This window comes from Furipterus horrens, unplaced genomic scaffold (genome assembly GCF_987537825.1).
Source record: "Furipterus horrens unplaced genomic scaffold, mFurHor1.1.pri manual_scaffold_1, whole genome shotgun sequence".
In the NCBI taxonomy this organism is placed as follows: domain Eukaryota; kingdom Metazoa; phylum Chordata; class Mammalia; order Chiroptera; family Furipteridae; genus Furipterus; species Furipterus horrens.
This window is the reverse complement of record NW_028327171.1, coordinates 159,662,796-159,676,878: the sequence shown is the minus strand read 5'-3', so window position 1 is coordinate 159,676,878 and position 14,083 is coordinate 159,662,796. Positions and strand designations below refer to the sequence as shown.

Genomic DNA, 14,083 nt, shown 5'->3' with positions numbered 1-14,083 from the left:
TGAAAATTACTCTTTGGGGAAAAACCCACAGTATTTAGTGTTCACAGAAGAAGAATTTTATTCTTCTTCTTTTGAATTTCAAAAACGCACATGGCTTGTGGCCTTAAGGAGAGAAGCACAGGAACAAAGCTACTTTTGTACTCTATTAAGGTTGAGATTAAAGTCCCTCCTGATAAACTGAACATTCTTTAAAAGTGACCAGAAGCAAACAGTGTCTGTTTGCTGCTACTTTATTACACAGACACCACTGAGAATAGCTAAGAATATATACTATTTGATTTTTAACAGGTTGACCAAATGATTGCAGTTGGCTCCAATACAGATGCTTTCTGCAAATTATTGTTTCTGGTTATAAACCTTTATAACATCTCAGATGAATTATGTATGTATTTCATGTTTTCTTTTCTATTATCAGCCTTGATGTTCTCATTTCAAGTTTCACCCTAGCCTCCTAATAATGCAATATTGAGGCCATTCAGACACTAATTATGCCACCGTGGCTTTTTTGAAATGACTAAATCAGCATCAGTTCTATAATTATCATTAGCAAGTTTGTATCAGTAGCTCACATCACTTGAAAAGCTCAACTTAAATGATTCGTGAATGTACTCATCTAATACAGTGAACACTCTCTATAGATACACACAGGTGCTTGCATACTGCTTTATGTAAAATAGAAAGTTTGTACATGTATATTGCATGAAAAGTTAAAACATTATTTTCATAGCTTAAAATATTAAGGTCCATAGAGACACCCAAGATACCTCTGCTTTAAAAGCTCAGTTGGGGTGGGCAGTGTAAGGAAACAGAAAACTATTACTCATACTTAAAGCTAGATCTGATGTTTCCTCATTTTCAGATGTTCAAGCAGGGATCTGGCAAAGATGATTGACAGGAAAATGTATCCAAATGCAATTTCTCAGTATTCTCATTGTTTCTGTTTTTGAATTATTGATATTGCCAGTAGTCATTTGCCAGGAAAACAAATCAAGGTAGGTATGGTATGTATTTCCTCGAATGCAACACTTATATTTTAAGAAAATGTTCACAGTAGACCAGTTTTATAATTTAACAAAATGGCAAACCAATGGAAGAAGTAACTACAGCAAAATGGAAGACTAATGCAAATTAACAGCTTAATTTTGTGACTAAAATAAATGCTGTGTGGAAAAACATTGCAGGGAAAAAAACAAAAACAATCCAGCTTCTGAGAGGAGAAGCTATGAAGGTTTCTTTGTATTGCTTAGAAGGGAAAACCGCATCTTAAACCAAGAAAACCTGATTAGAATTTCTCAATTTAGGTCTCTTCAGGAATAGTGGGGCACATCTCAAAAGCTTAGCTATTGTACTTCCCAGTGACAAGCTTTCTTTTTTAATTTTTAATTTTCATACCACCTAATACAAGATACTTGTTTTGTACAAAAAAAAAAAAAAAAAGAATAAAGAAAAAACTTGTGCCAGGCTGTAGTATTTTATGACCTACATTATTACCCTCTGGATAGTGAAATGATGGTGCCAAACTAATTATTGCTTTGTCTAATTTTAAATCCAGGTCTATAGAGATTAACAGCTTGCACATTAATTCAAAGCACCAACAGCCCACCACACCTAATGCTGGTTTAAATGAATATAAAATCCTGTTTAGGAAACTTTAATATACTTGAAATGAAGGGAATGTGTGTCTCTGTTTTTATTCATTATATAAAAACTAAATTCACTTTGCTTATTTTGCTTGCTCAGACATACTCTAGGGAGGAACTTTTCTGATCTTCAGGCATTTCTTCTCTTGAAAATGAAATACCTGCTAAGCCAAAAGCACAGTCTGAGTGGAACTAATTGTAAAGTGGTGGTGGTGGTGGGGAGAGGGAGGCAAAATAATGAGAAGAAAGACTATGTTCAGTTTGAGGGGAAAATACATTCAATTTTAAGGTATTGTCCCTTTTTATATCTTTGACATTAAATGAATGCCTTTAAACACACTGACATTTTGTAATATTACAAAATGAACATGCAGTATTGAGCAATCAATACAAATAGACCATCTATAAAAAGTCAAGGAAGCATATCACCAAACACTACAAGAAGGATTGACAGTTTGAGGGAACAGAAAATGATAGACCATTGCAATAACTTCCCAGCTAGTGGCCTGGTTTCCAGTTCTACTAGCTCTATCTTCTTAAAACAGGGCTCAGATCACATAAATCTCCTGCTTAAAAACCTTGGAGGAGGGGCATATAAGGGGGTTAAGTAGTCATGGAAAATTACAATAAAAATTTTAAAATAAAATAAAATTGCAGTTATGCAAGATGAGTAAATTCTAGAGCTCTGCTAAACAACATTGTGCCCACAGATGACAACACTGTATTGTACAGTTAAGTATCTGTTAAGAGGGTAGATGTTATATTAAGTGTTTTTACCACAATAAAAGAAAAAGAATCTTCCAGAGAGTCCTGTTGCCTACCAACTGAAACGCAACCCTCTCACTAAGGCGTGAAAGAAATTCCTGTGCAATACACCCCAATTCTCCTTTCCATCATTCTTTTCCCTTTGGGCCTGTGTAAAGCATAGGCTCAGCAAGACTAGATGATCTGCTGTTTTTTGCAAAGGCTCTCATGATTTTCTTTACTGCTGCCTATGCATATGCCTATTTCATCTACACATCAACTCATTCATTTCCTCAGTAAATATTTATTCAGCATTATCACTGTTTCAAGCGCTGTTGTGGGGAGGGGTAAATATGGAAGTTACAATAATTGACTGCTCTCAGGAAGCTTACAATCTAACAGGAGTCAAACACTTATAAAGGTACTATTAAAGTGATGTAAAGGTGCACAGAGAGAGAGACAGAGACAGAGAGACAGAGAGAGATGGGCTCTGATGGAAGCCTAGGAGAAAGATACTAAAGCATGCCTAGCAAGCCTGAGAAATCTCCCTGGAGGTAAGTGCTTATGAGAGTTTAGGCCACAGAAGAGGAGGAAAAACCAGAGGGCACAATGACAAGCAAGGCAAGCAAGGGACAAAGAGCACAGTGTACGCAAACTACAAGTGGCTTGTATTGGAGCATAAAGATTGAGATTACTGAGGCTAGGAAAACTGCTCTCTTCATGAAAGAACTGATATTTTGTTCAGGACTGAACCCCTTTATGAGTCATTTATAACATTCACTTTGAACTATATTTACCTTGTCTCATCTAAAAGTGGTTAATGTTCATTTTCTTTAAATCCTCTGCAATTTCTTTTGGCAATAGTTTTAACCCTAGTAGTAAGTTCAGTATGTACTTTCTAAATGAAGTTGAGAATCATGCAAAACCAGGCAGAGGTTGCAGCAAATATATGAACACTACCACCACTTAAAGAGTGAATGAAAAACCCATAATTCTCAGGTTAATAGATAAAACATTTTTTCATAAACAAAAGCATCGCAACTGAACCAATCACAGGATCTTCTAGTTGTCTTTCCACTGTAGGTTTACATCGTGAAGGAGATATATAGACAACTCTAATACCATTTGACAGTATCTGTATTCAAGTGTAATTCTAACAAATTGAGTAATTTTACTAAAATGAGGTCAAGATCTCTGCTAGTTTTGTTTGGGGAATAAGGACTTATCAGTAGTCTTAGCTGAATTGAAGTAAAAATGAAGAGTGTTAAAATAAACTGCACTTTTATGGAAACATTTAAAAAATATTGTTCTAGTAATTTCCATTATGTAATCCTTACTTGAGATATTGTGAACAATATGACAAAAATATCTAAGTCTAATAAATAGCTACTAAATTCTGGAAGACTTTTTGAGACACTGTAGTTGGAAGAAGATATTAATAGTTTAATGTTCTATTAAAATAGTTAATATTTAAGTTTGAAATTATAAAGTGGTATTTAACAATTAAGTTGTATTGTGTTTAGCATTTCATGAAAAAACATTAAAATTCCCCAAATAATGTTTTTTTTTTTTTCTAAGCATCTTGCCACCCTCATCTCTGTTCTTTGCTCTGTCTACCTTAATCTTTTTGTTTACTTTCTTTTTCTTCTCCTTTCACACAGGTAAAGCACATAGGTAAATTTACCTTTCACATAGGTAAAACCTGGGTCACATTATCCTTAGTTCAACGCAGACAAGCATGAGGTCATCTGCAAAATCATATTCAATAGCACCTTGCTTATTTTCTTACCCTTCATGTTGGTTGTTGTTGCTTATGTATGTAGAATAAGGACAGGAAAAAGTAGAAGAAGTCTTCCTCTCTGGATTAGCTTGAGAGAAACACACATACATACACACACACACACACACACACACACTTTATAAAAAGTCAGAATATACTGTGTATTAGAAATTCATTACATTTGTCCTCTCTACATTAAAAAATTAAAAGAAAGAAGTAAACAATGTGATTGATGAAGTAGGAAAAAGTTAGTGCAATAAGTGTTTCACTGAATTACCTATTTCCTTAACTAGCTGATCAACTTTCTTTAAAGACTCAATTTTTTTTCTCATATCACCATAAGTTTCATAAAATATACTTAGATATCAGTTACGACCAGAAACATTTCTTTGAGTAAGCTTTAAAAAGAAGTGCAGATAAATAGAGTGACTTTTAAAATGCTATTTAAACATACCACTTTATAAAAGATAGTTTTAGTGAAACAATAAAACCCATAAACAATGTGTTAATTTTGCAAACAGAAAATGAATCTTTTTGAAAAACAAAGTTGAGTTTCATCTTCCTTTGGGTAAAAGTAGTTGGAGAAATGCAAACTTTATGTATAGGTAAAAAAAAAAAAAAAAAAAAGCTAGAAATTGTGGGATGATAAACTCCACTGTGGATCTTATTAGTCATGCAAATCTTGTAATCTATATTCTATAACATACCTTTTTGGGGGGACTTTGTGTAATTTTGGACAATTTTAAACTCTGCATAAATACATACAGTAGTCTTTTAAGTAGTTTCCCTTTCTTTGATTCCAAGATTAATTATTTACTTTTGTATGCTGAATGATAGATTTTATAATCTGCATTTCAAATGAATGGGAATTGAAAAAATAGTACTTATTTATTAATAAACTCCTGCTAATCACACTTCTTCCTGCCCCCTTTTAAACGTAGGGCTTATTTTGTTTCAGTTATTGAAAATGAATTGCCTTAAGTTAATCATCAAAATACATTGTTCTTTCTCAGTGGATAGTTCATCATTTATGTTTTATTCAGTATTTTGGTTTACATGAAGAACTGTAATTCAGTACTAGGAATTTAGTGTTAAAGGTTGATGAGCTTTGGATTTTTTTTTAACGAACAAGGACAGAGCAGTTTTGCTTGAATTGCACAGAACATCTGCTGTGACTAGAAAACTTCTTGTTGTCATTCTCGAAATGGGCAATAAATGAAATTATAAGATCTTCACTGTTGTTGTTGTTTAATTCATCTGTACTCAATCCAACAGTGACCCATAGATATTTCCCTACACATATCTTTGTGGTGAAACCCAGTGGATAACTTTTCATAATATCATTTTCAAAGCTATCTTGTAAAATATAATCTAAAGAGGCTTCAGTGTTCTCTGTTACATCAGAATAAAGTTCTTCTGTTTTATTTTGAAGCCTGTCTTTAAAAAATGCACAGAAAGGTCAAATCCATTCCAAAGAGAAATCTCTGTCCTTAGAAATATTTGGTAAGATTTTGAATCTTTTATTTTGTCTTTTAAATTCTGTCATCTGCCTAGATTTAACTAAAATAATTTTTCTTTTTCATCTTGTTAGCTAAATGTGTCTGTTCATTGCCTAGTTTTACAAAGGTAAGAAAATCATAAAAGGGGAAGGAAATTAACTTCAAAGTATATATCTGGTATTTTTAAAACGCTTTATTTCATCATGGAGAGAGACAATTTAGTCTTTCAAATCTATAGCAGAGAAGCAGGGGAAATGTGAGGAGAGTCAGTCCTAAACAAGTATATTTTCTATCCCAATCTTCAAAGGTAATATATTTCCTGGTCAAATATATAATTTGCCTCTTTTATTCGTAGTTTCGTTGAAATACGGAGGACTGGATGTCCACTAGGCCAAAGTATAAACTTACCATTTTTGTATTAAAGTCAGATTTAATGAAAACGAAGAAAAATTATTATCACACTCACTCTCTCATTACAATTCCTAAAGAACTTTGCTGGGCATATTATCTCGTAGACATCATGATCAAATGTTATTGTTTGCTTTATTATCTCAGTTGGATGGTTGGCTAGTCTAGAATGAAATAGGTTGAAGGCAATACTCGAAGCCTAGAAGTCTGAATGAGGTTCCCATTCAAATGATCCTGGTTGTTTGGGGTGGGGCGGGGTGATTAGTAAACCAACTGAGCTTACACTGCATAGTAAGCATCTGGATGCTGCACATTTACATCTAACAAGAGAGCCCAGAAAACGTGTGTTTCTTAAACCTTATGTTCCGAACAAAAGGCTATCTCAGCAACAGACAATCAGCACTGCATTGCTCCCTGGGATGCGAGCAACACACTCAACCGCACATTTCATTCTTCCTCAGCTCCCAGCACTACAAAGCCCCTACTCTCTTTCCATTCCTGGGTCCCAGATTGCTCCCTAGAAGGGGGCTGGGAAAACAGCCTAACGTCTCTGCCTGCGCACTAGCAGCCGGTACCCCGGGCCCCCAGGCGCTGCGTCCCCTGCCCAAGCCGCCTGGGGGAGGTAGGGAGGGGAGCCAGGGAGCGCGAGAATGGACCGCACACCTAGACACTTATGATTTTATTTATTCACAGGGAGGCGGGGGAGGAGAACGGGGTTCATTCGCATTTTTCCCCCCTAAGTTGCCTCTTCTTGACAGATAAAGTCATTTCTAGTCAGTGCTGGGGGCCCAGGGGACAGTGTGGGTGAGGTCCCGGCTCTCAGGGGCAGATCTTGTCCAGTACGCGGAATCCAGAGCGGTGGGTAAGGGTGGACGGGCAGCCGCTGTAGAGGGCCTGGAGCTGGCAGGGAGGGGTCCACGGGCTGGAGAGCCTCGCAACCCTGTCCCGGGCCCTCCAAGGCAGGCTGGTCACGCGTGGGAAGGAAAGGCCCCTTCCCCGTAAGGCATCACTCCTCTTTCCCAGGCTGGGCCGCCTGAGAGTGCAGGAGGAGAGAGCGCCGGGTCCCCGCGTTCGTAATCATGACCTCGGGGCCCCCTCCGGGCCGCGTGAGCGCGTCGGCGAGGCTGGGCGGCCGCCGCGGCCCGGGCCGTGTAACATGACCCGAGCGGCCGGCCGGCCGGCGCGGCGCGGCCATTGAGCCCTCCCTGCCCATGAATCTCTGGCGCGTCTCTAGCTCGCTTGCCTGCTCGCCTCCCGCTTCCCTTTCTCCCCCTCCAGCTCCGCGGGCTCCGTGCGCCTCTCCCTTGCGGTCCTCCCGCTGCCCGTCTCTCGCCACTGCCCGCCTCTCGCCACTGCCTCCCGTCTTCTCTCCCTCACGGCAGCCTCCGTCTCTCTCTCCCTCTCTCCTTTGAAAACTGATCTTTGGCTCTTAGTGTGAAAGTGATTTGAATTTGGCTCGGCGGCGCTCTGCGCCTGCGCCCAGCCTCTGGCATGCTGGCTCCTTCCAAGCAGCTGTTTTGGGTTTGAAATTCCAACATGGCAGAGGCTGCAGTCCGTCTTCCCTTCAAAAACTTGGAATGATTTCAAATCATAGGCACCTTCACTTAACCCAAGCTTCCATTCATCAGCAAACACATCAGATCGATGCTACGCTAACCTATCGGCTTTTCGCTCCGCGCGTTCAGGTAAGAGGAGCTTCGTAGTTTTCTACCATCTGTTTAAATTTGTTTTTGTTTTTGTTTGTTTTATTTTAAAAGAATATAAATAAATCCAAGACCCGTAATAAAAAGAGATCTTCGAGTTGTGTCGTAAACATTAAATTTAATTTGCACTCCTTTCTATTCTGTACGCCAACCTGCTGTCTAATTTCTCTGTACAAAGTAGCCCTGAAACATTATAATGCATATTTTTGCTGCTTAATCATTGAAACAATAGTGTGGGATTAAGAGTTCGCGATGGCAAGAATCTTGTTTTCCGCTATATTGGGCTTACTTACTACTATCTTTTTTACTTCAAAAATAAATAAATAAATAAATAAGAAAGCGGAGCCATAGGGTGGGGCTAGACTTTCTTTGGGAACTAACTTCTAAGTAAATAAGAAGTGTAAATAAGGATCTTGCACACACAAAAAGTTGAGGTTAAATTACAATCTCATGGCTGGGGGGAACGTGAAAATGTCAGCAGATCGGTTGCAGAAAAAATGTAAGCACATCATCTTGGAGGGGGTACAGCGTGGTGGGCGTATTGTTGGCAAGGAACGGGAGAGAAAGATGTATAATTTAATGGTATATACAATCCACTGATCCTATTACCATCCTCCCCGGAGCTCTTGTTAGTTTCAATGGGAGTGAGTGAAATTGACATGGACTTGCATTCCTGGTCCTGTGCTTTTTTTCCTTTCTTTCTTCTCCTGTGATCTGAGATCCCCTTTTTGTTGATGTTGCTTTCCCCCTTAATTATATGCATGTAGGTTAAATGAATACCTGACGAAAGGGCCCACGTTTCAAGGCAGTGACATTTGATAGCTGAGAGGAAAAGTGGCTTTAATGAAAAGCAACCTTTGGAATTCCTGCTTGTGAGAAATCCAATTCAGCTTTTTGTGCTGCCAGCAAGAAATGATCAGTAGCACCAGTGTTTATGGTATGTCAGTTTTGGAATTTACTTCCTTTGCATCTAAATAGGAAAGACAAATTAAATAGCATGATCAAACCATTGAAGGTTCTGCTTGGGAAGCAAATGCTCATGATGTATAATTCCTTTTTTAAAAAAACGTATATTTTAACCTGTCCAAATGCTTGTTTATTTTTGCTATCACTTGTTTATATATTTCAGTTTTGATTACTAGATTACTGGATTCCACTTTTATCAGTTTTAGCTCTAATCCCGAAGTTGCATGTTACTAGTAATGCACTATATAATCGCTGAAGTCAAATGCTATGTAAATTAGTTAAACTGAGTGTGGGGTGTTTTGGGGAGAGGGCTGGTTGGGGAGGGGAGAGGGTGGGAGAGTGGGAAAAGACTGCTTACTAATGAAAGTATATATATGTACACACACAGAACTGGGTGAGTTTTTTTTTCTGAATCTGTTAATGCAATTGGACTATCGGCTCTCTCAATGATTGCACTTTATGGAGTAATCAGTTCTTCTGAGTGTGTGTGTGTGTGTGTGTGTGTGTGTGTATTTCTTGGGGGGGGTTGAGTTATGAAAGGATATCTTGTGCATGAAAATAAAAATATATTTTGATTGTTTAAAGTTATTAGTGCCTTTTAAGGAGCAGTGATAGTTTTTTTTTTTTCTTTTTTCCTTCTTTGCTTGCCATTCACTTGTCTGTCAGCGCTTTTTACTTTTAACCTGTGACAGAATTAAATAATCAGGCACTGAAATTTACTTTGTTTGAAATTGCTCTTTCCTCTTTCTCTAAAAAAAGAAAAAAGAAAAAAAAAAGTCAGATAAATGGAGTGAGAGGGGGTTTTCAATAGCTCTTGTGACCATGCCGTGTGTACACTCTGTGATATTCAATTAAGACTAAGAGGGAACAACAACAAAAAGATGCTAAAAGTATTTTGCATAACCAAAGGATTCATCACTTTAAACTGTTTCTTTTTGTTACATTTACCCCACCACCATACATTCACCCTGAAAAGAGAGAAATAAGGAAAGGGAGAATATGAAAGAAACAAATAGCAGTGGGGCAAAGCTGCAAGGGGTCTGTAATGTGGCCGTGGTTACCGCTCTCTCATAACACAAATGTGAATACAAGGCAAGAGACTCCAGAAGCCGTTCCGCGACATATACTTCTGGGTGGACTCTGGTGACTGTCGAGCTAAACACACACCGCTCTTACACGATAGGAATGATTTGATTGAATTTTGCATTTGGAACTTGTTGACTTTGAAGCGATCAATAAGAAGACTGTTTATTTTAGATGCACATAATTTGCCCTGAGAAATGTTTTAAGGAGGAGAGAGCACAGCTTTTCTTCCCCCGGAGCTGTTGGAGCGAATGGGATTGCCAGATGGGCGATTTCCCTCTGTGATGTTAAAGCTGTAATATATATTCAGAGCAGATTGGGCTGCTGCCTGTGATGAGGAGGATATTACATTTATAAATTTTAAATCGGAGCTCAGACAATGTGCTGAGAGCAGAAATTGGACGGTTTGACTGTTTACCTCATTGATACTTTAAATGTGATTTCTGGATAGTAGTAATAATAATAATTGCAATAATATGTTAAAAACACATTGGGTTAGGCAATCATATAATTCATGACACTTAAGAGCAGATTTAAGTGTGTAAATTGCCCCCCCCCCAACCCAGGCTCTGCTTACTATTAAAAAATAGTCACATAATTTATTTCCCTGCGTGTTTAAATGCCTGTTGTGCAAATGATGTTCACTCAGGAGCCCTGCTATCACACACTAGAATTCTGGGAGAAAAAGTTTATATATGTATGTCTATAAAGTAGACACTTGTGTATATGTATAAAGTGGCGTTAATGGCTCCTATTTTGTAATTCTGTTACTCTGATTATTTTTAGATTTTGTCTCAAATGTGTGGCCTAAAGGAACCAGAGCTACAAAACTAAAAGGCTGGAAAGTGGGCAAGTGCTGACACTCTGGCAGCTCTGCTGTTGCAAATTAAAAGTGTGTTGTGGTCAGGAAATGAAAGCTACAATGTCTCTTTTGAACAAGTCGTTTATCAAGAGAAACATCTATCAGGGACTGCCTTGTCACATTGATCCTCTAAAAGTTGGGTCCGAGGTGGAAGCTGCTTTGATGTTTTTGATCCTAAATTTAATACAACAGAAAAAAAGCAAGGATATTTTGACCAGAATAGATTTTTAAAAAATGTTTCCTGGAACCAAGAAGATCTATTTATTAGTATTGTACTATGTGTGAAGTTTTTTGGAAACAACAGTTGAAAGGTTGAAGGGGAAACCCCAGCCTTTATAAATGGCTGGTTGTTAAAATGTATATTTGTAGTGCATTCAGCTATGGCTGGTTTCTTGGTTCACATGGACATTTTGAAAATAGATTGTATTAAAGGGAAAATTATTTTGAAAGAGCATTTTGGAGCAATTTGCAGAGATCAGAGTTTTCATTCATTCAAATTTTAGAGTTGCCCTCTTCCTTTTGTCCTCCTCTTTTAATCCTTCATTTCTATTTACCTATCTTCATTACATGTGTGACATACTATCTTTTAATTGGAACATAAACATTTTTCTGTAAAAACCATCTCCCAAAAGCATGTTTGCTCACATCATATCTATTGTTTATTAATTGTGCATGTGGATGGTTATCAGTACAACTACATGGACTCACAAGGCTTTCAGAACTCCAGCTTGAAAATATAGGTAGGTAACAGATTAAATATGATATGTATTCTTGAATGCTGAATATGTTGCATGTGTTATTCAAATGTTAAAAGATAATGCTAAGAAAATGATCAAGTTTTAAAAATGTGGTTTCTTTCTGTGTTTGTGTGTGTGTGTATGTGTGTTTGAAAGCTGTTAAAAGCAGATTGCTTCACATGAGAGAAGTATTTCTTCTTTGAAATAGAGTTAGGATACTTGTCTTATATTGTTAGTGGCTCCTTGCTAGTTCATATAGGACTATCAACAACTAGGCTGATAGACCACAAAGAGTATGGTGGGAGTTTTGGGAAGTGTAATACTTGCTAATTAATCATGTCTGAAATGAAAGAATCATAGCAGAGTAATAAAGTCTCATTGTTGTTTTCCTGGAAAAGGCTAAGACTTCTGTTTGGAAGCTGTATGTGTGAGTTGACTTGCTTTTCTCTTTTCTTAAAAAAGACAGTTTGTTTGGATTTATTTCAGGAACCATCTTTTTATTATTCTTATTTTTGGAAAACAGGATAGTTTTCTTTCTCCTAGCTGTACCAAATCAGTGAGATTCTTAAAATTGTCTCTGATATCTTCTGAGTGAAAACATGGTGTTTTTCTTTAATTATACTAAATACTCTAGCTGCTAAGTTTCCAGTACCATTTTTTCTCCCATAAATAGAAAACCATTTTGTGTGTGTTTTTATTCATGTTAGGCGAGAATTTTGAAAATCTTTTTGTAGGCAAGGTACTTATGACAGACATACAGGAGAGCAGAAATTTCATTAATTACTTTTAGTTAGCACTTGAGTATGGCCAGAGGGGAGAAAAAAAAAAGTAGTATTCCCAAGAATCTGTAGAGAAAATCTTTATAAAACTTGAGATTTCTAGGATAGTTTAAAATATTAGCTACCCGTGAAGATAAATGAATAATATAATTATAGGTAAATTCTTTTTTTCTTTTTTACTGAATTTTGGGATGCCACCTTTTAGAATTAAATATTTTTATTGTCTTTTTATTCTTTTTTTATTGAACTTTATTGTACTTTTTTCCAATTAGCCCCCTTACACACTCCTCCCCCCCAACAATCACCACACTATTGCCTGTGTCCATGAGTTCTTTTTCCTTTTTGCTCATTCCATCCACTCCCTAACCTCCCCACTACATCCATCCTACTCTCCATCTATTAGAGATCCCAAAAGTTTATAGTGCCTGCAACATTTTTCAAAAATTTTAACTCAAGGTGAAGACAGCTATGCTAATGATTCCCTATTTTTGTCTGTTTAGGTGCCTTGAATGATTGCCTAATTAAGTAATCAGTTTCACTGGTCCCAGATCAGCAGAATTGCTACATTTATTTGAAATAATTGCAGGCACTTTATGTTTTGTACTTTCTAGTTTGTTCCTAAAACCTGGTTTAATAGAAATGTTTGCTGTTTTGCCTTTGATCAATAAATATGTTCTTGAGTACAGATGTCATGTACTACTTTTATAAAGTACCACATTTATTGTTGTAGAGCTAATAAAATTAATTACCAGGAATTTAAATTGATTTATAAATTTTCGATTGGGAAAAATTTTTCTGCAGACAGTTGTGTGAAATATTGACAAACGCTACTGATCAATAAGATGATTAATCAGCATATCTGCTTTTATATCTTGAGTCATTGATAAAGTGAAATAAATGGCACAAGAAACAATGCAAAATTTGTTTTCAATGAAAAAAATACAGTTGTTGTTTTCTTTTGGCCTATACAAAAGCTAATGTTTTATTAAAATCAATTAAACGTAGAAAATGTTTGTAAGTTCTACTTGGAAGACTGCAAGTCCAGGAAAGTATTCCACCTCTCAGTTATCTCTTATCTCTGTCTCATACACACACAAATTCTATCTAAAGTTTTTGACTGTTAAAAGGGAAAGACCGTTTTTCAAAGACTGAAAACAAATTCCTGTTTATCAAGTACTTTTCAAGGTTGGATTATAATTTTATTACTTTTTTTTCTAAACTTGCATTTCTATTATTAACTTTTTGTTTAACTTATGGTAGAAATTTCAAGCATAGGTACTCTGACGTGATTGTTGATTAATGATCCTTTTGGTATATTTGATGTTATCATTTAAATGGCAATTGTACTTGAGGGAGGCTTACTACAAGAAATGCAGATAGTGGAAATAAGGGGTAGGCAAGAATAGGGTAAGAGTAAATTGTACTGATAAGTCCGAAACAAATCCAAAGCAGGTGGGCACGCTGAGTTTCCTTAGGCACAGATGCCTGCTCAGGAAGCTCCGCTGCAGCACAGCGCGTGCATCCGGTACCTGTTGACGATAATCTTAGCTGAGAGACTGAGGCAGCACAAAAGAGAGATGATCAGAAACCATCCAAACATGAGATATCTTATGCCACTTTCTGTTGATAATATTTACATATTTTATGCAACAAATCTGCTTGTTGTCTTGTTACTTGAATATTGACACTTTGCTTAACATTGCATATGGTGGGCTGTCATTTCAGGGTGTATTAGAAGCAGTACATTTGAAGAAGAATTTTAATTCAGGCGTGTTTATGTGAAATATAAGTATAATGGATATGTTTGCTTATATTTGAGCCACTATGATTTTCACAAAGTATTGGTAGTATGACCACCTCCAATCATTTTTAAAACTGATAT

The 14,083-nt window shown here is 36.8% G+C and overlaps 1 protein-coding gene across 1 annotated transcript in view; it reads left to right on the top strand.

Moving 5' to 3' along the window:
* The first annotated feature begins 7,602 nt into the window (after window positions 1-7,602).
* FIGN (fidgetin, microtubule severing factor) overlaps window positions 7,603-14,083 on the top strand; it is a 123,966-nt gene continuing 117,485 nt past the window's right edge. Inside the window, exons 1-2 of the mRNA XM_090267721.1 lie at window positions 7,603-7,756; window positions 8,542-8,711. Of these exons, the coding sequence (XP_090123847.1) occupies window positions 8,687-8,711 (25 nt within the window). The 5' untranslated portion in view covers window positions 7,603-7,756; window positions 8,542-8,686. The remainder of the gene's footprint in view (window positions 7,757-8,541; window positions 8,712-14,083) is intronic.